Source organism: Papaver somniferum, chromosome 4, assembly GCF_003573695.1.
Source record: "Papaver somniferum cultivar HN1 chromosome 4, ASM357369v1, whole genome shotgun sequence".
NCBI lineage: Eukaryota > Viridiplantae > Streptophyta > Magnoliopsida > Ranunculales > Papaveraceae > Papaver > Papaver somniferum.
In genome coordinates, this window is record NC_039361.1 from 35,016,685 (window position 1) to 35,041,898 (window position 25,214).

Consider the following 25,214-nt stretch of genomic DNA (forward strand, 5'->3'; position numbering starts at 1 on the left):
CGACTCTTGCGACTGGTTGCGATAGGATTATGAACTACGTATCCAGAAAACGGTTGTGAAGCTAAATGGCGTCACAACTGTTTTGCTTAAAGGGTTGTGGTTTGTTTTTTTGTCGCAACCCTTGGGTCTTGGGGGTTAGTACTGATGCCCTTCCACGACACTTCCTTTGAAAAAAGTTGCAAAACATGGGTTGTTCTACGACATTTAGCAAAGGGTTGCGAAATTCCAGTAGGGATGTATATTTTTCCTGTAGTGTGTGTAACGTTACTTTGAAGATTGAAGACTTGTTCGTTTTTTTATTTTGATCTTTATGATACTTCGTACACACTTGATTCTCTGGGATTCTAACAAGCAATTTATTCCATAAACATCAGACTTCTTGAAAGATCAAACAAACTGTCCAGTTAGTTCTCCTCATAAAGTTACATATAGAGAGCTTGTTCACAAAGATATATTATTTTCATAATCTTTATCTTGGTTTGATCTTTGACCAAAAGGAGTTTATATTGATTAAACAAGAGATCTTTTGTACTCAACTTTATCTTTGACCTTTGCGGGGTTTGGGAGATACAAAAGTGAGGTGGTTATCGGAACAGGTTAGTCATTTACTATTTCGGGTTACGATCCAAAAAAGATGAGAGCAGAAGTCTTCACAGCAGGTGAAGCGACTCAAGATAGCCGACTCTGTTTGGGGATTCACGTGCGTAGGCCAGATTGGTTGTTGGCGCATGTATATTGAAGGAACTGAGTAACAAGGAGTAGTATTGATCTCTACTATACGAGTTTGTGGTAGTCATTTTTATAGCTGCTTAATTCCGAGAGTATTCAAAACTGGACTAGGTCCCAGAGTTTTTCTACCTTGTAGTTTTCCTCGTTAACAAAATTTTGTGCGTCGGTGTGATTTACTTTACTTCTGCATTATGTTTTGTATTTTTATAATTAACGTAAATACAATTATACTTTTATCCTCTTGGTATGTGGTTGGATAGTTGGTTTGGCTTCAAACTTATACTATATACCAAGTTACACGTTGTTGAAGTAATCTTTTGGCAGTTATTGTTTCTGTAAGATTACACGAGATACGCCTACAGTAGGTTGATACAAAAATATTGTGATGTACTCGGTGCCTCGTCATTTCACCAGATATATGTTATAACGTTTTGATAGCGACATGTCTCCTAAGATACAACAGTTCCCTACGTCGTTAACATAATAGTGAGATAACAATGAAAACAACGAACACAATCTGATGTAGCACAAATATTTCTGCTTTGACATTTAGCCACATATGCAAGCTACTATTTCCCAACACTAGTTTTATATAGCTCAAAGCCCTATAATATATAATGAGTGAGATTTATACGGATCCAAAAGAAATTTTTGGAGAAATCCTTTCATGAAGAGTCACATCCTCAAATAAGACAATTTAAATTGAATGATGCTTTCTTTCACAGTTTTCACAAATTACTTCAATTTGAATTTAAACTAACTAGATGATGTTTCTATCCAAACACGTATTGCAAATAATTATTAAAATTTAATAATCATTCTTATAATATTAAATTATGTTTTACATAACGATATTGGATTACAAGCATACTTCCATAAGAAAATCTAGAATACAATCCATAATACAATCCACAATACAAAGACATGTTATGGAACCTCAATAAGCTAGCAACTTCCATCATTTATAACTTTATAGTTGGAATAGGTCGAAGCAGAGTAGCCTTTGCTAATGTAAACCCAAATTCTTCCTCCATATCCAAATCCTCTGGTTTCAACCCATTTTCCAGGTTCCAGTCAAATGAATGTATAAGCGAACCCACCATAAGATGTACCATTCTATGCGCTAATGATAAACCAGGACAAATTCGCCGACCAGATCCAAATGGAATCAATTCGAAATCTTGACCTTTATAATCAGTTTTCAAATCTAAAAACCTCTCGGGGTTAAAACAGGTTGGATCCTTCCATAAAGCAGGATCTCGTCCAATTGCCCATACATTGACTAGTATTTGGGCACCTTTAGGAACAACGAAATTATGAATTTCAACATTGCTCTCTGTTTTATGAGGAACCATAAACGGAGCTGGCGGGTGAAGTCGCAACGTTTCTTTGACAATTGCTTGCAAGTAAGGCAGTCGAACGATATCTGAATCCTCAATTGGCTGGTCTTTCTCCAAAATGTCTAAAAGCTCTTGTTGAGCCTTTTTCATCTTAGACGGGTTGTGAAGTAACTCCGCCATTACCCACTCTATCGTGGCCGAGGTAGTATCTGTACCAGCAACAAAGAAGTCCTGTTGATTTATAAATGAATCATGTTATTAATATAAAATCACATTGATTACCACACACTAACACACCAATGTTTCAGTGGGTGTCAAAGAAATATATACCAGAAAAATACACTGTCCCAAATTTGGTAGCACAAAATTAATTATGACTAATACACAGAAGTATAGTACTAACCTTGAATAAAGACTTGATTTCATGATGTTGAAGCTGAACTTCATTATCATGGGATGGATCAAGTATCATATCTAGCAAGTCACCAGTCTTCTCCTCTCCGGACTGTAGTGTCAACAGTTTCTGTTGTATAATCTTCTCATATATCTCATCCAATACTCCAAAATGTTTACTCATGCCATGTCTTGCACGTTGCAGATCCATGAATCTAATCATCGGAAAATAGACTGACAAATTCGGTTTTCCTGCTTCCCACATTATTCCTCTAACAGCATCTTTAAATGCACAAATCGAATCTGAACCAAAATCATCAGCTAAATCAATTGAAAAGAAACTATTCGATATCAAATTAAGCACCGTCGTAAAAACAGCTTGACCAATATCAATCGCAGAACCAGCGTTTGCGTTTTGCCGCATGTAAGAAACAAGTTCCTCTAGCTTTTGGTGCCTCAGGCCTTGGTTTAAATCAAGCTTTTGGGTAGTGAAAACATGTGTGTTTGTTAATTTTCTAAGTGCTCTCCATTGATGAGTAGGAGGTAACCATATCATTGATGATTCGTGATGACCGGATATCTTAACAGCGTCTACGACGATCCGACTAGAAAGCAACTGGTCATGTTTTTGTAGAACTTCTTTAGCCATAGAAGAAGAAGAAACGACCATTGTTGTTAAGGAACCGAGTTTTAGCGTCATTAATGGACCGTAAATTTGAGCTAGTTGACTTAGTGACTCGTGAGGCCTCTTCCCGAGTTTGAAAAGATTTCCAAAGATGGGTAGTGGGAATGGACCAGGTGGGAGATTTGTTGGTGAGGATTTAGTAATCCATGAGAATACTTTGAGAAGTGTTAAAGGAAGTAGAGTTAACAGAAGAAGGTTGAAGTACTCCATATCTTTTGCTCTCTCTTTGAAACCTGAAAATTTCAAACAATGCAGTCTATATATTACTAAGGGCCCTGATTCCTGAAGTGCATCAGCAATGTGCATTTATTACGTAAACAAAGAAATTAGGGATTTTTAACAAACTGCCACACTTCCAGTTTCATGTTTAAGAAACTGCCACCGTTTTTTAAAAAGTTTATTAAATGCCACAACTGTTAGTGTTTCCGTCTGGACCCACCTAATTGGTCAAAAGTTCGCTGACCAGGTCAAGATTCTTACACCTGTCTATATATCGACGGTTCAAGATTAGCTTCATGAGATTACTACACGTGTAGTGTTTTAATTTACTATCCTATCCTTCACGGAAATGAAACCAAACCAAGTTTTTTGCTTTCTCATTTTTCATTTCGTTCTCTCCATGTCTCTCTTTCCAGCGGAGAAACTTAGGTTAGAGAAAACTAGGGTTCTACAAAGGGATTTGGTTTAGGTTGTGAATCTGAGTAAAGGGTTTCAGCAAAGTTCAAGATGAAGAAGAAGAAGAACGGGAAGAACAACCAGTTGTATGTTTTACTAAAACCCTAACTTCGTTATTCTCGATTTCTGAAGAAACCCATCTCTTTCTTCATCTTCTTTTTGTCTTCTTTTCATTTTGTTACTTAAATCGATGTTGTTGCATCTTAGGGTTTTGAATCGAAGCATGAGTTGATGTTTGGTTTGATTGTTTTCTGATTTTTCATTAGGGTTTGATTGTTTCAGTAAAGTTCATAGTGATTCGAAGCATGAGTTCAATTTCTGAAGTTTATTTTTAATTAGGGTTTGATTGTTTGATATGTAATGTAAGTAGGGCTTAAATTTTGGAATTTGTATGATTAGGGTTTAAATTGTTGGATTTCAGTGCTTAGAAATTTGTGGGTTTACTGAAGTTTATTTGTTTACTTATGATGCAGTGATGAAACATATTATCCATATAGAGACATCAGCGTCTTGGTTATGGACAGTAATATGACTTTGTTCTTCCCTCACATGGATAGAGAAAAATTTGACCTCAAGGAATTTGAGCAGATGTTGCGTGTTAAGTTGCGCCTTTCTGAAAATGAAATTCCTAGTTTATATTGGATGATAGAACCATGTTTTCCTGAGATTATGGATAGGAATGAGGACTTGTTTAAGTTCTGGGAGCATGCAGTACCTGATGATAAAGGATTTATATGTTTACATTTGAAGATATTAAGTTCTGAATTCGGTAATGACAATGACTTCATTGAGGCTGCAATGGAACAACCAGTGACAGTAATTGATGAGACTCCAAAGAAGTCCCATAAGAGGATTGCTAAAAAGCCAGTTTCAAAGGAAAAGTTTGTAAGGAGATCACCAGAAAAGACTGTAAGGAGATCACCAAGGTTGCAAGCTCAGTCAAAGTTTGAAAACTCAAATGGAGGAGTATCTAGGAAATTGTTTGTGGATCTGTTAAATGAAATGGAATCTCAGGGTTATTCTTGCGTTAGTCAAGCCAGTGTTGTGGGTTCTAGCAGTGTACCAATTCAAGTGACTGAAAACTTTAACCATGATTACTGGGCTGATGCAGTCAAGAATACTGATGCAGTGAACCAGATTGATGCAGTGAACAACAATGATGCAGGGGTCAGCAGTGATGATGAGGAGGAGAATGTGGTGTTAGAGAACACTACTGTGGATGAATGTCACCCCATTGAAGACCCAAATGCTCCACCAATATATGACAGTGATGAAGAGGATGATATTGATTATGAAGATATTGTCAAGACATATAAAGTTGGAGATGGAAGTAGTCATTCAAGCAGCGGTGAAGAAGATGATGAAGAAGGTATTGAAGTATTAACCCTTTGATGTTTATAACTTATTGTCTATTTCCCCTTTCTTTAAATGTACTAACACTTTGATGTTGTTTGTTAATTGCAGTTTCTAATGATGGTGGGAGTAATGATAATAATGATTGTATTGAAGCAATAAATGATAAAGATGTGAAAGCGAAGTTTGATTACAAGAACTGGAAAGAAGACTTCAATATGCACAGTGATGAAGAAGAAGAACCCTTATTCCCTGTAGAAGAAGAGGTGGCTCCTGTTGATCCTACAAAGATTGAGGTAAAGTATGCTTTTAATAACAAGAAGGCATTTAAGAAACATCTTAGGAGAACTGGACTGGGTTCCTCAAGGATTTGGCTCCAGCAATCAATGCACATCATGCTGGCAGAATTACCTTTATTTCCGATAGGCAGAAAGGCTTGTTGGAAGCTGTTCCTAAGGTTTTCCCTGGTGCAAGAGTTAGATATTGTTTCAGGTATGTGTTTTTTTACAGTAGTTTACATTGTGTATGTGTTTTTCTATTGGTTCAAGAACTTGAAGAAGTACTAACTCTTTATTTGCATATGCAGGCACTTATACAAGAACTTCAAGAAATACTACAAGGCACCAACCTTGCACAGCTCATTGTGGAATGCATGCAAAGCATACAAAGTAAAGCATTTTCAGGTTTGTGCCTCTTTTGTTAAAATCCCCTATGTTTCTTGATTGTTAGTTTGTAGGTTATATATAAAATTGTGATTGTTTTGCAATGTAGGAGCACTTTGACAGTATATGCAAAGAAAATGCTGATGCTGGTGAATATCTTAGGAAAGAAGATCCAAGTACTTGGTCTAGGGCCTATTTTGATCCCCTTAATTGTTGTGAGCATATGAATAACAATTTCTCTGAATCTTTTAATTCCATGGCTTCTAATATGAGAGATAAACCTATAATCCAACTAGGCATGATGTATGGTCAGTTAGTCATGGGTTTGTTATTTAAGAGAAGGGAAGAATCTGCTAAGTGGAATGAAAATGGTTTGGTCCCTGCTGCTGTTAAATTGATAAATAAGATGCTTGACTTGGTTGGAAAGTTTGATACAGAAGGCAGTGTGATTGGACAAGTTTATTTGGTAACTAATGTGATCACCAAGAAAATATACAGTGAATATTATAGACAAACAATGCACTTGTTTGCAATGGCAGCTAAAGGGATTCCCTTGTCAACATGTTGTATGTGCATTGAAACTGCTGAGGCCAAAATGGAAAGAGTAAGTGGTTTGTATTATTCAATTACTTTTTTTGTATTATTCATTTACTTTTTTTTTGTAAGTGGTTTGTATTATTTATTGTTCCTTGTACACTGACACACCTTTATTTTATTGATTGAACAGTTATTGTGCTCCTTACTATTCTGTGGAGTATTATAGGACCACATATGCAAGTGCCGTCACACCCTTAGAAGACATAACTGAATGGTTATTGGAAGATAAGGTAGATTTATAAACTTTATTGAAAGTGGTGCATTTAATTTTCAATATATTGGTTATTTATTTTTCTCTTTTCCCTATTTAAGAATCAAACCCTTTAGGGTTTCATTACTTTAACTTTCTCATTTGTTTTCTCTTCTTCTGGCAGGAAACCATGAACGTCAACGTAAACCCTCCTCCTTATCAGAGAAAAACTGGAAGACCAGCAAAGAAGAGGATGAGAAGTTATGATGAACCTGAAACTGTGGTGAAGAAAAGGAAGTGTGGAAAATGTGGATCTATTGCTGGCCACAACAAGAGAACCTGTGCTGGTGGTGATGTTGGTAAAAACCAAACTGGATTCAAGCCAAGCACTGAGTATGATGCTGCAAACTGCACCTTCACACAGAGAGATCAGCCTGAAAGTAGCACTGCAAGGGGTAAAGCCAAGGTGAACAGATCCAGAGGTACATCATTTTTTGTTGGTGAGTCATCTACAGGACCTAGCACTCAAGGAAGACCAGTAGCAGGACCTAACACTCATGGATCTACACAAGATAATCAAAATTTCAGTCAGAATTTTGCTGGTATTGGATCTGTCAGTCAACATCTTTCTGTCACAAAGGGAAAGCAAACCAAGGCTAAGAAGAATAGGAAGTAGAAGTGTGTGTGCTTTATTGTTTGTTTTAGATATGTTGTGGACAAGTATCTAATTGATGGTTAGTTTTTTTGGTTGCTTTAGACACTGATTCTGGTATGGACATATATATGTACCAGAAATCAGTTTTATTTTGATGGGATAATCTTGCTTTATGAATGAAAATGATATTAGTTAGAACTAATTTTCAGATAACATGTCAATTGTCTTTTCAAGTTAATTTTTACATATTCTCAGATGCATTTCTGATTTGCATTGTTCTTTGTAGCATTCTTGTTTATGCAGTGGCTAACTCGTTCCAGGTTAACTCGTTTTCTTCACTGCACCGAGTCACGAGTTAACTCTCTGCTCAATCACTGGCTAACTCGTTCCAGTTACTGATTCAGGGGCTTTAATGTCATTTTACGCTGCTGATTTAATGCCACATATGCACTAACGGATACTAACGCCAGTTAACTGTTTTCTCAAAAAAACGTGACGGAAAAAGTCAAGAATGTGGCATTTAATAAACTTTGAAAAAAACAGTGACATTTTCTTAAACATGAAATAGGAAGTGTGGCACTTTATTAAAATCCCCAAGAAATTAATTGTAAATGTATGCATGACTCCTCTTCTTATTTTTTTAATAGATATCGTCTTGCAATAAGATATGCACAGCCTTATAAGTTATATCCCCCGATAGAACCGAGACTTGAGAGTAAACTAAAAACGGGAAGCACGGTAAGTGCCACGCAGCAAAATGATAGATCTAAGCAGGGTGAAAGCGCGCTGCAAATGCAAAGGGTGTAGAGAATAGGCAGGCCAGCAGCAGCGTTCACGACAGTTACATTAGTCCAACAACAAGAAACAAAATTAGTGGGAAGCTATTCAAACTTCAAAGTCGCAAGAAACAGAATAAGTTTTGAAAATGTTACCATTTTTATTTTTATTTTAATTTTCTGTTTGGTGAAACACACGAATTGTATCAATGCCTATGCCACCGCATTGTCTGTCACCCTGTTTTAACTTACGTTTGAAAATGCCGTTTACCAAAAACATGAATTTTATTAATGCAGCTGATGCCCAGGCCACCACATTGTCAGGCACCCTGTTTTAACTTTATTACGTTTGAAAAATGCCATTATAGTTTATCTAACTAGTGGTACTGTGATGTCATCGGTGGTGGTTGCTGCCTATTTTTAATCTTGCTAGGACTGATTATGGTGGTTGGCTAACTCCGACTAAAACCCTAGACCTTGGAGGCATCTGCGTGGATTTTTTTTTTTTAACCAATATTACATAGAAACAGATCTTATATGATGATTTAAGTGAGTAATTAACAAGTTAGGTGGATAATTCCACCGTTCCCCCACAGACATTATGTTTTCTAACATCTTTAGCTAGAGCGTCAACTGGCTTACTACAAACTCTAAAAATAAAAACACATTGCCACACAACATTAACATCACATATGTTTACACATTTTCTAAGTAAAGGAACACTATGCCTGGGGCACAAAGATTGATACTTTAATGCACCTTAAAAAAAAATAGATTCCTTGTTTTTACCTCCATAATCATGTGCAGTATACCGTATACTATAGTGCAGAGAAACTAACATTGTTTGGTTTGCTGTTCAAATAATTTACAAAGCTAAAATAAGTTTTGCCTAGTTTTCATGCATATCTTGATCCGTGCCTTGTGTCAAATTAGGGACGAATATATGCGTTATAATTCCAAAACCGTTGTGATCGTAGTTCTTTTTTTTGTACAAAATTGGTCAATTAACCCAATAACGACAATTTCTGGGTGAAAAAGACATGTAAAATTTGATACTGTTTAAATGGACGAGAGTGTATAAATAGCCAGGATGTAAACAGTTTCATCCTACCCATTTTCAAATATTTTTTCTTATTCTTAATTTACATCAGGATGCATCCAGTTTCACCCTCGCTATTTTTTTAAGTTTAAGCCAGGATGAATCCAGATTCATTCTTGCTAATTTTTTGGTGTCCATTTCACCCAGACTAATTTTTACTCGTCCATTAGAAGTTTAGAACCATGTTTTAAAAATATTTGGGCAATTAACCCAATTTCTCGTTTTTTTTTGTTTGTCAAATTTGTGACGGATTCGTTAAAATTCGAAAAATCGTGACCAGTATCAAAAATTTGTGACTGTTTGGTACACCATGAGCTACTTTGTGATTCAACAGTCCCATTTTCTTAGTAATCTCAACGATCACTGGGATCACACCGGGTCACCAGCAGCTTCCACTGCTCATCCCCTTGGTCCTATCAACCAGTAGATATTTAGAACTGGTGTTGGTCATGAGAGAAATATAAATTTCATTCGGGAAAATCAAATTTTATTGCATGGGATACCACCTGATGTTGGAAAAATTGAACATAATTTTCATATGAACAAATTCCTTATTCACTACCTTAATTGAATTGGGTTTTTGGAGTAATCATCCTTAGCCCAGGCGAATTTCTGGTCAGCTAGTTAGGGTGGTTTCAACTTGGAAACCGAAAGAAACATTATCAGAAACGTGAAAAGACATAAACTTTCATAAAAAACCCTTGAAAAACTCCATGAAACATATGTGACGCTTGAGCGAATAGATATTAGCATAAGCTATAAATACCCTCATATAAATGCTTGAAAAAGAAAAAAAATTTCGCATGTTTATGTTAGAAAAACTAGGTATTAAAGAGAGTTCGTTATTTGGAGTTCAGATTTCGCCGTTTCTCGAAATTTGGATTGTTACTATATCGAGAAATAAGTCGTTGTGTCCTGAAAAACAAACATCGATAATCCATAAGCATTAGTATGGGTGAATCTGTCTTAAGGCTAGAGAATATAATCATAGCCTCGAATTTGGTTTAATCTTAATTGTTGTATTTGAATTCACCTTATTTCTAATTCTCATTGCAGCATATACACACAAGATTACCAGCAATCTAATGACAAATTTGTAATATCGTGTGTATACTGTGGGAAAACAAACTCGTTGATTTCTAACATTTTTCTCGGTTCAGTCTGTAATACAGGTTGTCGTCAATTTAAAACAAGTACCAAAATTGACTCTGTTGTTCAGAATAAAGCCCATTTGGCTTTGATTATTGTTTTGACAAATTAATTAAACTGCTTTGGTATACAATAATTTAAGTTTTGATTTATATGATATTAACTACACTGCTTTGGGTTTGTCTTCTACACGATCCTCTACCATTTTGTCACTCTTTTCCTCATCCTCAGCTGCACCTTTTTTACCCTTATTTCTCTTCTAATAATAGATGAATCTTTAGCCTCCACAGATAACCTGCATTACAAATCAAATGAGCAGTACAAAAGAAAAGATTTCAACTACTAATGGTTAAAGATGATGTTTTCTTTGCTCTATCAATTACAAATATAAAGGAGGGAATAACATCTCACTTCTCAGCATTGTTATCTTGATTGATGCTCTCATTTTTCCTTTTTGTGCCTGCGCCTTGAACACTGCCATCTTTTACCTTTTTTCCGTCCTTGGTTACGTTCTTCTCGTATTTAACTTCTTTATTTTATTTGTAAAGGTGATGGGAAAACCATTTCCATCTTCGTCTTCGCTTTCCAAAGCATTATCCTTGACAACAATTTGTTTTTGATTGTCAGCACCATCTGACTTCTTAGGATGTTTGCTGTTTGGGTTCCCATTTTCAGTAGGTTTCTCATCATCCTCTATCTCCTCAATGACAACTGTTTCAGAAAGCACGAAAGAATGTCAGCTTAGGAAAACTCAGCTATGAATAACATAAATCTTTTGCCAGTTAAACGCATCACTAAGGCATACATGATAGGTGTTGTAAACACCTTGATTTGTTATCAATGTTTATGCTTTCTTTGCGATTTTTCTTGTAAATTATGTATCTTATGTTTCGTTTTGAGTTATTAGGTGCTTTGGAGTCATTTAAGCGAAAGACATGAAATAGACGCTCAATTCGTTGCTCGGAGTCATTGGCCGTTGATGAATGTGGAGCTAGCGAGTCTCAATTGCATTTGAAGTGGAAATTATGGAAGGGTATCTCACTGTGATTGCCCTTATCTATTGGAATGGTGCCAATATCCACCCTAGTTTGATAGACACATTTATGTGTCTATTTTGTTCTCAATGTTCTGTATTGTTAGTGCTCGATATTGTACTAATTATGGTGCTTCTGTGTTTGGATAGGTGTTTTTGGAGAAATACATTTGTGTGGAAAAAGTGCTCGAAAAGTGCTATTTGGACCCCCAAAGAAAATTACTAAAGGTACCCCAGAAAAAGTGTTAAAAGGCACCCTCACTTTGGATTAGGGCACCCCCAGGCACCCCAGCTGTTAAAGGCGCCCATATTTTGGATAGGTGGCACTTCTTCTTCACGGTTTAAAAATGAAATTTTGGCGGAAAGAAATATACAGCAGCAACGATATTTCTGGGGAAGATTTTAACGAGTTCTGTTGGAGATTATCAAAGGATTTGGACTTGATGTATCCTGTTTCGGTAAAACAGGATTGGTATATGGTTTTGAAGAGTAAAACAAGGGAAAATTTCTTTCCTTTTATAGAAAAGAGGAGGTGGAAATACTATCGAAATCTTGTGGAGATTTTGTCGGAGATTTTCAACAGTATTGATTGGGAATGATTTGACACACCGAAGTAGGATTGCTGACTGGTGTTTGATCGACAAAATAGAAGATTTTCGTGTATATTTGAGTCAACAGGGAAAGAATAATATCTCGAAGATTTGCTGTTATCTGCAAGTTAATGCAGTATATGGGAATATAAAATCCTCTGGGATTCGTATCTATCAGTTTAGGGAAGTTCTGAAAGATTTTGACAGCTCTTCTACGTGTGAAAATAAAGAGAAATACTTGGGAGATACTTTATTAATCGTCAGAAGATGTGAGTATTAACTCGAGAGATATCCATCTGTTGGGTATAAATAGGTGACGGGGGACACACAAAAGTGTATAAAGAGTAAGGGGTGAGAATAGAGTGTAGGAATTAGAGTTGGAGAGAGTTGTTGTTGTTGCCATGAGAGAAGAACACGAAGAACAATAGACTGCAAAAAGCAGTCGTTTTCTAGTGTCGAAAAAACCGTTACGTTTTCTTCCAGATAAGACTGTTGTTTTGCGACAGTTTTGAGCTATAGTTTTCTTGTAACAGCTACTTTGTAACAACTCATTTGTAACAGTAGGTTTTGTAACAATTATAACTGTTACAAACACACTGCTTTATATCTTTTCTTCAATAAAACACCTTTTTGATCTATGGAAAATTATTTTGAGCGTGTTTTGAGTATGAGGAGATAGACCCCATCGCTGGGACGACGGAGGAAGCAACTTTCATGATTGTGGTAAATGAATTAATTCTTTTATTGACTTTTTGCATAGATTTAATTGCTTTATGATTTCTATTAATTATTTGTTATTTTGTTAGATGCAGCATGCTTAGTTCTAAATACTTTAGATGCGTCATGCTTTTAACTTACAAATAATATTTTACGAAATCTATTTTTGGCAAAGAACTAGAGTCACAACTTCTTTTGTTTGAGCTATATTGTCTAGAGTTAATGACTGAACCATAACAATATGAAAAGTAGTGGAATCTCGCGTCTCAACATCTCTTCATCTTATGACAAATTGTGTATATATATTTTTCCTTATTTTCTTTATTAAGTCTCAATACAAATTCTCGACAAATCTGAGTGAATGAATCGTCTTAGTACAACCTATGTAGTCAATTTCGCTTGTACCGGCCGAAATATCGGCGGAATTTCGTGTACCGGTGTTAGAGCGAAACGAAAACACAAATATCGCGGTACGATATTTAGCCGATAATATCGGCCGATATATACGAAACGATACAGTCCGGTTTTCCCGATATGGGACAGTTTCGGAATTGTTTTGTGAACGTCAGGTCAATTTAGGAATTTTAAGTGAAGGGAAGGATAAAATCCCTAAATCTCATCGAAATTTTTGGCAGAAAAATCTTCAGAAACCCTTCTTGGCATCCGTTTTTTTCTTCTTCTTAATGTCAATGGCGAGATTCAATTGATGGTCGATCTGTTAACAAGAGGTTAGGGTTTTGATAGTTAATTTCTTCTTTTGTTGTGATTTGTATCTAATTATTCTTTGATGAATTATTTGTTAAATCTTGATACATCTTGATAAAATGGTTTTCATCATTAACAAATTAGTTTCTCCATCTTAATTGATAGTTCCATTCTTGTTAGATCTAATCAATTTATGTGTGTTCTTTCTGTATGAAACTATCAAACCAACTGTGAATTCTCCCATTTTTCCAATTTGAACTTCATACGACGACTCTTATGTTTTGAATGAACTTGTTTGTTTTTCTAAAATTGATGCATTTTAATGTTGTATAATTTTGTGTGAAACAATATAAATTATAGATATAAATTTAGAACCGATATCTCCCCGATATTTGAAACCGAGATCTCCCCGATACAATGTTGTACCAGTGTACCGGTCCTCAGCCGAGACAAACCGGTATCCGATATTGACTACATTGAGTACAACATCATTGAAAAATACCATCACAGTTTTATTACACCCAACATCCATCTCGTTTTATTACACCCTAACCCTGAAATATAGAAGTCCTTCTCTCATTCGTCCATCATTCCTCTCATTCCATCCCACCTGAAATGAAGAAAGAAAAGCAGCAGCCGAGAGATAAAATTGAATCTGAGAGATGGATTTGTGTTTGAATCATCAGCAAGAAAGAAAAAAAATGGGTTTGTTAATATGAATTTGAGAAGAACCAGTGAAGGAGATGATGAACTGTGCTGATAAGAAAACAGGGAGAAGAATTAGAAATTAGGGTTTGATTGTTTAGTTGTCTGGAGCTATGAATGGATAGGTTGAATTCGATTCGAATTGGGTATGATTTGAAGAAGATGTGCTGATTTTGGAGGAATTGAGAAATGGGTTAGACAACAAACAATACAGATCTGAGATTGATTTTGGTTTAACAGGTGGTTGAACTGGTGGTTGCAGTCAGATGGCCATGGGATTTATAAGAAGCTACAGAGCAGATAGTAGTGGCGGTAATGGGAATGAGCAACAGGGAAGAGATGAGATGATTTGCAGGCACTGATGGTGTTTCTTGGCTCGAGTTTATGAAGATTGTGGTTGCCCCGGAAAACATGGAAGAAGAGGAGCTATAACTGATGGTAAGAAGTTGCAGAATGGAGGAAGTTTGTATGGATTCTGGTGGCCTAAAAAAATGCAGTTTGCTGGTGATTTGAAGACTGCAGGCGATGGAAAAGCGATGGCGAACTTGCCAGTTAACTTGCAGCTACAGACGGGATGTTGGCTTGAGTCTGGGAAGTGGTGAACTTGGGGGTTTGTTGTGATTTCAGTATGAACAATGGCTTGTGGTGAATGAGATAAGTACAGTAACTGTTGCTGGTAAAGGTGGTACTGTGATAGAAAGGGTTCAGCTGGATTGTTTAGCTGAGAATGAATGCTAACAGGGAGTAGTTGTGGTTGGGTCTAAGGAGTTAGAAGCTGATGTTGTGTGTTGCAATTGAGGATGGTACTGAGAAGTAGCAATGGGTTTGATTTTACAGCAAACTGGTGCAATGCCTGTGCAGCTGTGTGATGCATTTGGAGCTGTTGGTACAGGGCATGAATTAGAATTGGCAGGTGCAGTGTCCAAGAGTTGGTGATCCAGGTGGAAGGAGAGGCGCAGATGTTGTTACCTCTGGTGAACAAGAAAGCTTAAGAGCTCAATGAGCTGAGAAGATATGCGAGGAAGCTGAGCGAGAAATTGGTTGTTTGCTGTGAGTAGAATGAGTATTGCAGTTCGAAATGAGAATGGTTGAATGACTGCGTTGCTCGTAGATGTATGTTAGGATAACAGTCATGCGAGGAGCGGCTTGGAATGAATTGAGCTGAGATGGTGTTGATGATATGGTTTAAGAAGAGTGGTTGTTACTGCCGAGGATTGTGTTGTGAATGGGAATGACAGAAGATGGAGCTGTTGATTGTGTTTGTGCTTGAAGGTGGTAATAGATGCAAGGGAGTGTGTGAATTGTTGAGCGTTGCGACTAATTGCAATTAAATGAGCATTGCAGATGCATCGGGTGAACTGCAGTTGAGCTGAAATGGGAACTGGAATTGAATGAATGTCTGAAAGCAATAACTGGTGAATGAATTATATGCACTGGAGGAGCTGAAACAAAATACCTGAAATTGGCTTGGATTGGTCGAAACGGCGAGTTGACTCACTGGTCCAGGTAGATAACCCAGATGGATTTGGACCTGGGCTCCACTCATGGGCTGTTCCAGAGATTGCTTTTCGGCGGAGTTTATTTGCTCTCAACCTAAATTTAGAGCTTGGCAGGAGGTATTTAAGAGGGAGGAGACCTAATTATCTAGACACCTCTCCATTAGGGAGAATCTTATCTCTTCTTCTACTTTTATTCTAGGGTTTTAGAAACATGAAACTTCTCTTTATTCTTGTTATGAACTCCATGAACATGAGCTAGATTATTATTTTTGGTTATGGATAAAGTTGATTTCACATAACATGAATCCTTGTTTGATATATTAGTTTTGTCTCAATATTATCGTTTATGATTCACCATTAATATTGTTACATGATTTGAACTTGTTTAGTCGAGTCGCGAATCGATTGAGTTTGCTTTCATCTTTATTGCTAGATTAGAGTTTATTATACGTAAAAGTGATAAATTTCTGATTGCAAGTAGCATAATTGTGAATATTGCTTGTAGTGGTACATCCTAATAGTCACAAGTGGATCATAACCTTTGTTAAATCGGATTAGTGCTTTTACACGTTCGATTGCTTTGATTGGCATGATTTCATAGAACTTAATGCATTTAGGGAATTAAACTTGATTAGTGCTTTTACACGTTAGGTTGTTCTCTTAGATAGAATTCATATTCGCATCTTTTAATGTGTTTGTTGATGATAAGAGGAGATTTGCGGGATAAACTTGCGATCAAGGTATCCTAGGGCCTTTGATAATGAGAGATTAAATATCAATTCTAGTTATTATGACAAGAGCATGTTAGTGAATGAAAACGAAATCCTTAACCAATACTTTCGCATACTTAATTTGATTTGTTTTATTTGTTTCTTTGCTTTTATATTTGTCTAGTTTATTAAAAATCAGAAAAATCCCCCCTTGTTATTTATAGGAAACCGAAAATATATTGACAACCTAGTCCTCTCTGTGGGAATGATCCTTTCTTGCCCTTGCTATATTATATATTTTGAGTAATGAGAAAGTAATTTATTTTTGACGCATACGACAACGATCAAATTTTGGCGCCGCTGCTGGGGAGGCAGCGGTTGTCACTTGTTTTTGGTTTCTTATTTTTAGTTTTGTTTTTACTTTTTATTATTTTCTGGTTTTGATGTAGTTTTGAGAACTCTTGTTTCAGGTACTTATTGTTACATGGAAGAAGCATACTGGAGCAATGGATACAGTTTTCAACCTCCTCAACACTATGACGATTGCTCACCATCTATGGGATACGATCGGAACCAATTTATTGGCTATGATCAATATCCAAGAGCTTATGGTGATTTTCATACATACCAACAACAACCTGGTAGTGGGTATGTAAGTCAAGCACCTAGGTGGGACAATTCTACTTCTAATTTGCTTTATCCGAGATGGATGAATGCTATAAATGGACTGAACATCGTACAAAACAATTTCTGCAACACTTTTTCTTACCCGACTCCGGATCGTAGTTATGATCATTCACCCATTCAAAGGGAAAAGTCATGGGAAAGAGAACATATTGTAGCCAATGGTGGTAAACGTGTGAACGTTAGAAAACTTGCACAGAAACTATACAAGTTGGAAGACGATGGAGCCTCGGAAGAGCTTGTCGATGAAATTAGTAGGACCATTCGTATGGAGCTTAAACAGCGTCGTGATAAAGGATGGGAAACAGATGAAGATTCTTATTACGGTGAGTCTGAAAATGAAGATGAGTGTGTTGAAAAGGACCAACCTTTGGAGATACTTGATGGCACTAGTGTAGTGGACTCAACTCTTGATCTTTATAATGATCAAGCACCTATTCAAAAGGTACATGAGTATGATGAAACTAGTGTTTTACAGAATTTCGTTGCAACAAGGTTTGAATCTAATGAAGACGAAGAGGAATATGTTGACACTTGTGTAGATTACTCAAACATTGATCTTTATAATGATCAAGAGCCTATTCAAAGGGTGGAGCTTGAGGATGATGCATTTTTGAGTCTTCTAAAAAAGGTTCTTATAGCGAAATTTGGAGCCGCAAAAGAGTATGTGCCTTACAACAAAGAGGAGTGTGTTGAGAATGAAGCTGATATGACCAATATTGTGGAAGACCCAATTGAGCTTGCAAAGCATTGTAATGATGATGTTGATGTCGAGACTTTGGTTGAGGCAGAGACGGACGAAGAATGCTTGCAAGTTTTGATAGAGGACCACGATGTGCAAGAGGTAAGTAATTCACTTGAATTCTTTAAGGATGAACAGGATACCATAACACGAGAGTTGCAAGGTTTGTCTAACCCTTTGCCTATTAATCCTTCTCCTTTACCTCTTATTGGCTTGAATGTATGTGCTTCGAGAATATTGTTAAATGATTTTGTTTCTCGATATCCACCATTAGCAACATTTGATTCTCATACTATGAATGTTTGCAAGGAAGAAACCATAGAAGTTCCTGATTTTTATGTTCTTTATACACTTCCAAGTGTAGAAAAGACTAAGTGTGGGGGAAACTTCTATTGGGCTATATCGTCACTTTTGCTTTATTATACTAATGTTTGTGTGAAGTTACTATTTGCAAAACAGGTTACATGAAAGGATCCCCAACTTTTCAGATTATTGGTGTATGGGGAATTCGTCGTGCAAGTCGGGCTGACGACTTTAAACCAAGCGCTAAATGGGAGGAAACCCATACGATGAGTATTTCTTGTCTTATTTTTATATTCTTGTTTCGTTTTTAGCTTTTTCTTGTCTTGTATTTACTTTTTCTGATTTCTTGTCGCATATCATTATAAGATTTCCCACCTTGACTTACTTTGGATGACTCAATTTACATTGAGGACAATGTAAAGTTTAAGTGTGGGGGAGTGGTTAAGCATTTGCATTGTAAATTTTTCATGAAATTTTCAACTTTTGTGTAAAATAGTGAATAAAGAAACTCCAACTTGTAGTTAGTTTAGAGTCACTTAGTATACTTGTCGCTAAGGTTACATCGAGATTCTCACAAGAATGACTGAACTTAGAGATGACAAAGAACATGATCTGGTTTCTTGATTGTATGAGAGTTAAAGTTGGATTTAAACATCCCAGTGGCAAATGAGGTGCAGGCTGAATTTGGTATTAGAGTTGGGGTCCCCTATAGTGGAGACTGTCCATGTTACATCATGAGAGGCACCGACCTTCAATTCATTGTACGTGTCTAAATTTGTGCTTTTAGAGTGTGTGTCACCGTACGTAAACTCCGGGTAGAATGGTGAGCTACCCAACCTCCCACCAATAGAAGCACTACTTTGATCTCTTGAGTGCTATTTTATAAATCATGATGGTGACATCGAATTGCGAACTCAGTCCGCGAACTGGCAGAAGTTCTCGACCCGAGAATTTCAGTTAGAGTTTTTGAACTCCTTCCGTGAGCTTAAGTCCGCGAACCCAGTCCGCGAACTTGAGTTGGTCATATCTAAAACCGGTTGTTCTTGAACTCATGTTTATATAAACTAAGGAATGCTTTTGCAAACTGTGGCTTTAAAGTTCATGAATCGATTCGAGTGAATCAAACCGTTTTTGCTTCGATTGTGTCTTGTGTAGTTACATAAGATCTAAGCAATTGAACAACTCTCTAACTAGTTCATTTGAGTCATTTGGACTAGTTATGGTGAAGAAGAATATGGTGGATATGAAAGTAATCATATGGCTAACCATTTGGTTAACTATTGTTGAACCAACAAATGTTAATGTTTGGGAACGGTTCGTAAACCCAAAATTGGACATTTCATTTGTGTGTAACAAGCTAAGTTTTCGATCTAACGGTTGAGAAATATTAGCTTGAATCTAATCAGTTTTTCATCTAACGGTGAATATTGAATGCTTTGTTATCAAACTAACATTGATTGCAAGCCCTGATTTGAAAGACTATATAAAGGAGAACTCTAGCAACTGGGAAACCTAATCCCCACACATTACATGTGATACTAGTTGCATAGCTAGAGTCGATTCTCCTTTAACCTTTGGTTTCTTCTTCTAAACCAGGTTAACGACTTAAAGACTTCATTGGGATTGTGAAGCCAAACCGGTACTACTTTTCTTGTAGTTGTGTGATCTGATCTTGCATCTTCTATCGTTACGAGTACGATTGTAATAATTGGCTCGAGATTTATATCTCCGATAGGCAAGATAGAAAAGTAATCACAAACACTTCGTCTCATCGTTTGTGATTCCACAATATCTTTTTTCGCTGCGTCGATTAAGATTATTGTGAGGTGATTGACAATACTAGGCCGTTCTTCGGGAATATAAGTCTGGTCTATCAATCGGTTCCTGTTCACCTTGATTTATCAAAAGACGAAACAAAACTCATAGGTATATTCGTGGGAGACGGATTTATCTATCACCTAGACTTTTCTGTGTGATACACATTTGTTTATTAAAGTCTTCGACTTTGGGTCGTTGCAACTCTTAGTTGTGCGTGAGATCAGCTAAGGGAATCAAGTACGTAGCATCCTGCTGGGATCAGAGGCATAGGAGCATAACTGTACCTTGGATCAGTGTGAGATTGATTGGGGTTCAACTACAGTCCAGACCGAAGTTAGTTTGGAGTAGGCTAGTGTCTGTAGCGGATTAATACAGTGTATGTTCAATCAGGACTAGGTCCCGAGGTTGTTCTGCTTTTGCGGTTTCCTCGTTAACAAAATTCTGGTGTCTGTGTTATTTCTTTTCCGCATTATATTTGTTTATATAATTGAAATATCACAGGTTGTGCGTTGTTCAATCAATTAGAATATCCGACCTTTTGGTTGTTGATTTAAATTGATTGACACCTGGATATTGGTCTTTGGTACCATCCAAGTTATCTCTCTTTGATAAAGACTCGCATATTTCTATTTGCTTGAGTAAAGATCAAATTGAGAGATTGAGATATAAACTCTGTGATATACTTTTATCTAGATTGAGTCTGACTGTCTAGTTGATTCTCCAGAAAGTATATTGGAGTTTGTCCATACAGATTGCTATGCGAAATATTGGGTGTGGTTGTTGTACCCCCGTTTTTTTAGCTACTGCTAAAATTGGTCACAAATTGCCTTTTTCTCTTGGTTTCCGATTTTTGGTAGAATTTTATTTCTACTAGCTCCAGGGGCCAGTTTCCTAGCTTGCCCAGGTTTAGTCTTAACCAATAGGGATCGAGATATCATGCAGGCTCCGTTTTGGGGGAAAAAACCTAATTTTTTGTAAATCGACAATATTAGGTCAAAATTGAATTTTGTGAATCGACACAAAATTGGTCAATTTTTTTGGTGAAGTTTGCATGTTGATACAAAATCACTAATTTTTATCCGGGAGAGCAGCGCAGCTCGGCGCGCCTCCGATTAAGTATTTTCATGCGCATCTTAATCTTGACACTTCATGAAATTCATGCTACTCAGCTGAGAGTGAGCATTAATTGTCATATCATGTCAATGTTAAGAGTTCAGCCGGGAACATAGCATAGGATAAATACTCAACGGGTTATGCATTAGTGAATAATGCATCCAGGAGCTTGAATACTCATTAGGCTCTATACTAGTGAACAATTCATCTAGGAGCTTGAGTTTCAATACAATATGAAGAGAGGCACAAGCATTTATCATATTTTGATATATTCTTCAAATTCCTTGCGGAATATAGACATATCAAGGTCCACTATTTCTGATGTCGGATCAGGTAGACAAATTTTTACAGTTTTCGCCCTGAACTAAAAACCACCATCAACAATAAGGTACTCAGAAGAAGAACTCATCAGAGTATTAACAACAAACTTGCTCTAGTAATGGAAATTGGGAAATACACTCTTGGTTACTAATCCATATTCAAGACCAAACAGGATACTAATCCATATTCAAGGCATATATACAACAGTAACATTAGTGATCACTTTACTTTACTGGGTCCAAAAATAAAATAACCCATTTTTATTATTAATTGCTACGATTCTTGTAACTTGTTACATAGGAGCTGTCTAAACACATAGTACGTAAGGTAAACATAATCACAAGAACAATAGCATGGTTTGATATTTTCCCATAGTGGACAATCCATAAAGTTGTAATGCTTTTCAATTTTGACACATCAGGTCAGATGCATGTTAACTCGATTTTCAGTGAAGAAGCTAGTTTGTGCTATTAAAACCTTCAATAACATATTTCATGAGTCTAGGAATATGAATATTCAACATGTATTCTTTCCAATCTATGTGTTTAGGGTCAAAATCAAACATATCTGCCTCTTCAGATCCGTTCGCTTTCATCCACATTCTCAATTCCTCAGTAGCCGAATCGTCAAAACTGCAAGGATTATTCAAACTTACACCAATTAAGTTGCATTCCCTCTTCAAATATATATGAATGCCTTCTCCAGCACAAAATTGGAAGAGTTAATTTGAATAGGTGGAACCTACTTAAATTTTCTTAAATAGTAGATAATGCTCATAAAATTCCACCAATCGCTTTGCAACGCTAACTTTTCCTTCCTGACAAAAATAAAATGAAAAATAAGGAAATGAACCAAGTGTGGGATTGTCTTCATCATAATCTAAGGTACCCATTAGTAATGTTTCATTAACCAACCTTCTTAGGTAACACATAATTGTCATTTATGTGCTGCCGGAAGCTTGCCATGGTGGGGAAGAAAACAGTCTTAACAATGTCGACAACATTTCCATGTTTATCCATCAATGGATTTTTACAGAAATACTCACAAGCATATTTAACCACCTTAATGATGTTCATCTTCTCTCGGTTGGCAGAACTACCCAAATGGTAGATATATCGATAATTATGGTTCTCATCTTCTTCGTCAACACCAGACACACTTCTATTGTTACTCTTCGTATGATTCACCATCGCCACTATTACAGCATTCACCACCATATCTCCTGGGATCTGTTTCATTTATCCACTCATAATAAGAGTCACAAGCATGTCAAGCATTATAAAATTTGATCCATTTACTTACACATTAGATCAGTTGTTAGGATTAACTTACAATATCTAGGAAGGACTCATGGTTCCCAAGCAAACACGGCAACTTCCCTCTTCCACTATATATCACAAAGGGGTCGAAAGTTCTGCAGTTATCACCCAATAAAACAATTACATGATCAGTCTAAATTTGAGGTAGATTTAATAGATGGAAATGTAGTATCAACCGGTAATATATTAATAAGCTCTTGGATGTTTTAGTGTGATTTAGCCTTGAATGGTAAAAAAAAATTGTTTAGAATCGAGTAATGATCGAGGGTAAGTACATACTTCACGCCTTCTATCCAACCAGGAAATGGTTCCCTGTAGGTGGAACTGACAATTGTAGGCCTTGCGATTTCCACCGGAATATTTCTTTTCAACGACCGACTAATTATCATCTCTCCCATTGCTTTTGTAATCGCATATGTGTTTTGCCATCCATATAATTTAGCTCTATTCACTGCACCGACCGAGTTAGGGTAGGAGGATGACAAGAAAGAAAGAAATCTTAACGGAACACACTAACATCTATCAAACCTTTCGGCTCCAAGTTCTTTCATTGCAGCGGTTTCTTGTTTTTTTGAGGCTTGTGCAGCCTTGAGTTCATTCAATCTGTCTCGCACCAATCTCCTCTCTTCATCAATGTCCAGAATCTTTGAGGTTTCCTTCATTGTTTGACATATATCAAAAGGTTTTTCAAGAATAACTCCAGGTGTCTCTCCGGTATGTATGTACGCTGATCAGTCATTTGCATGCACACATGGATACGTTCACCAGTGGAAGATGTTAATAATGGGTATAAAATTGTGGATTTTATGGTGTTGTCTATATATGTAATAAACTCATCACTTACCAGTAGATTTCTGGAGAATCATTTCTAGATTCTCACACTTCTCTGCGAGATCGAAAACATGCTTGGCTCCCATTGTATTCACATCGAGCGCCACATCGTATCTTAAGAAAATTCATAGTTACTGGAATTAAAAAAATCTATAACAAGTAAATGAAATATGGTTTGGATCATTCGTGTTGATGCAGTACCTTTCGTCGAGATTCGTAGTTGCAGTAAAGTTGGCAACAATTTGGACTTCTTTATGTATTTTCTTCCTCAAAGCAGAGTCTTTAATTCCCAAATTCTCTAAACTGATGTCGCCGAAAACAGGTGTTACCTTTTCTGAAATAAAAGAATCAAATCCAAGACCATGTTTCTTCCTTAACACCCTAAATACTTCTTTTCCTGTCACCTTCAAAACCGCACTAACAAACCAGATTGTATCATTATATTAATTTCGAAATGTATACAACCCACATTTAAACAAAGCAACGAATTCATACATCATTACGTAGACGTTGAGTAGCGGAAGATGCATCAGCGGGTCTTAAAAGCAGAAAAAGTTGCTTCATATTTGGTTGAACCCTAAGTAACTTCTCCACAAACACTGCATAAAAATTTATGATAATAACATGAAATCACAGAATTTGAATAATTAAGATGTTATCTGGCTATTTAAAAAGTTATTATTTACCACTGAAAAAGATACTTAATTTAGCTAATTAAAAACCAATAGCTAGGTTAGTATTATTAGTCTTAGATAAAAACCCAGTTGAACCAGTGACAAGAATGCTCGTGTTATCAAGGGATTGTACAATCCCATTCAGTTCCATTGCTTATTTTATATGTAACCCCAAAAAAATATATTTGCTTTTAAGATTTGATTGGAAGTCTATGTACACACTAGCTATGAAAAAAATCGAGAAGCACTTCGTCCATATTTTATAGATGCAATGGATGGCATTATACTTTTCAATAGCCTCCCTAGAATGATTCAACTCTATATTTTATCTGGAAAATAATTTCTCTTAACACGTGGAGTAGGTGGAGTAGAGAAACATTAATAGTATGTTTTCCAGAAAATGTGTGATAAACCTAAGAATATCTTGATTTGGTGGTCCCTTCAAAAAAATATCTTGATTTGGTGGTCCCTTCAAAAAAATATCTTGATTTGGTGGTCCCATGAATGTTCTTGTACAGGCTCCGGAGGTCCGGTGAGTTTCATAGTTGGGGAACGGGTAGAAGCCTAAAATTATCCGACCCCATGTGATGTGATCCTACCCGTTCTTCGTCTTAGAGCACAAGGACCACGACCTCCCTAACTACCCCACGCCTCCGACTCCACATATGACAACGACCAAGCCACCACCTAATTCTGTTTCTTACTTGGTGAAATGGAATTTTAATTTTAATATCATTGTTAGTCGATCGAGATCCATCTTTTGATTCACAACAATGCTAACAGGGGTACCAAATTAACCGGTGGTCTCCAAAATTATAATAAGACAAAATCAATTTCATATAGGATAAAATTGTTTTTGTCTTGACTTGGTACACCCTCTACTAATCCTGACACCCCATTAGCAGCCTTGCTGATTCATCTTGTAAAAATATTTAGTCATCGAATACCCAAAGCCTCATCAACCTGAGACTATCACGGAACCCCCCTCTTTACATTTTTAAAACTCTCAAAAGGGAAAGGATGCAACGGACTGTTAGTAACCTAACCCAAATTATGTGTTTCTTCCCTTGATTGTTCTTAATATATTCCTTTTTTTAGTATTAGTAGTGGTTTAATGATTTGTTTTCTACCCATATATATATGATGC

General features: G+C 36.5%; 3 protein-coding genes and 1 long non-coding RNA gene across 4 annotated transcripts; 2 read left to right on the forward strand and 2 right to left on the reverse strand.

The window, feature by feature from the left end:
* Window positions 1-1,527: 1,527 nt before the first annotated feature.
* LOC113273718 (geraniol 8-hydroxylase-like) lies at window positions 1,528-3,366 on the reverse strand. Its single transcript, XM_026523350.1, has 2 exons — window positions 2,473-3,366; window positions 1,528-2,300 (listed from the first exon to the last, which is right to left on the reverse strand). The coding sequence occupies exons 1-2, from the start codon at window positions 3,355-3,357 to the stop codon at window positions 1,692-1,694; spliced, it is 1,494 nt and encodes a 497-aa protein (XP_026379135.1). The 5' UTR covers window positions 3,358-3,366; the 3' UTR covers window positions 1,528-1,691.
* A 984-nt stretch (window positions 3,367-4,350) lies between these two features.
* On the forward strand, window positions 4,351-5,506 carry LOC113272325. The gene is made up of 3 exons (XM_026522177.1): window positions 4,351-5,191; window positions 5,287-5,400; window positions 5,499-5,506. Exons 1-3 carry the CDS (start codon window positions 4,351-4,353, stop codon window positions 5,504-5,506), a joined length of 963 nt encoding a protein of 320 aa, XP_026377962.1.
* Window positions 5,507-5,528: 22 nt separating this feature from the next.
* LOC113273719 lies at window positions 5,529-6,044 on the forward strand. The gene is made up of 3 exons (XR_003322566.1): window positions 5,529-5,667; window positions 5,762-5,858; window positions 5,947-6,044. It is a non-coding gene; the product is annotated as an uncharacterized LOC113273719 (long non-coding RNA).
* Window positions 6,045-21,988: 15,944 nt separating this feature from the next.
* On the reverse strand, window positions 21,989-24,218 carry LOC113272326 (probable fatty acyl-CoA reductase 5). The gene is made up of 9 exons (XM_026522178.1): window positions 24,116-24,218; window positions 23,889-23,992; window positions 23,595-23,797; window positions 23,407-23,507; window positions 23,091-23,289; window positions 22,842-23,006; window positions 22,576-22,657; window positions 22,158-22,472; window positions 21,989-22,060 (listed from the first exon to the last, which is right to left on the reverse strand). Exons 1-9 carry the CDS (start codon window positions 24,216-24,218, stop codon window positions 21,989-21,991), a joined length of 1,344 nt encoding a protein of 447 aa, XP_026377963.1.
* Window positions 24,219-25,214: the final 996 nt, after the last annotated feature.

Bases quoted from the DNA above. Each gene is read 5' to 3' on its own strand.
- LOC113273718 (XM_026523350.1), bottom strand. From the start codon at position 3,357: ATGGAGTACTTCAACCTTCTTCTGTTAACTCTACTTCCTTTAACACTT. The intron at 2,301-2,472 runs GTTAGTACTATA...ATAAATCAACAG, and splicing joins AAATCAAGTCTTTATTCAAG to GACTTCTTTGTTGCTGGTAC.
- LOC113272325 (XM_026522177.1), top strand. From the start codon at position 4,351: ATGACTTTGTTCTTCCCTCACATGGATAGAGAAAAATTTGACCTCAAG. The intron at 5,192-5,286 runs GTATTGAAGTAT...TGTTAATTGCAG, and splicing joins TGAAGAAGATGATGAAGAAG to TTTCTAATGATGGTGGGAGT.
- LOC113272326 (XM_026522178.1), bottom strand. From the start codon at position 24,218: ATGGAACTGAATGGGATTGTACAATCCCTTGATAACACGAGCATTCTT. The intron at 23,993-24,115 runs GTTTTTAATTAG...ATTTTTATGCAG, and splicing joins TAATACTAACCTAGCTATTG to TGTTTGTGGAGAAGTTACTT. The intron at 23,290-23,406 runs GTAAGTGATGAG...ATGACTGATCAG, and splicing joins GATTCTCCAGAAATCTACTG to CGTACATACATACCGGAGAG.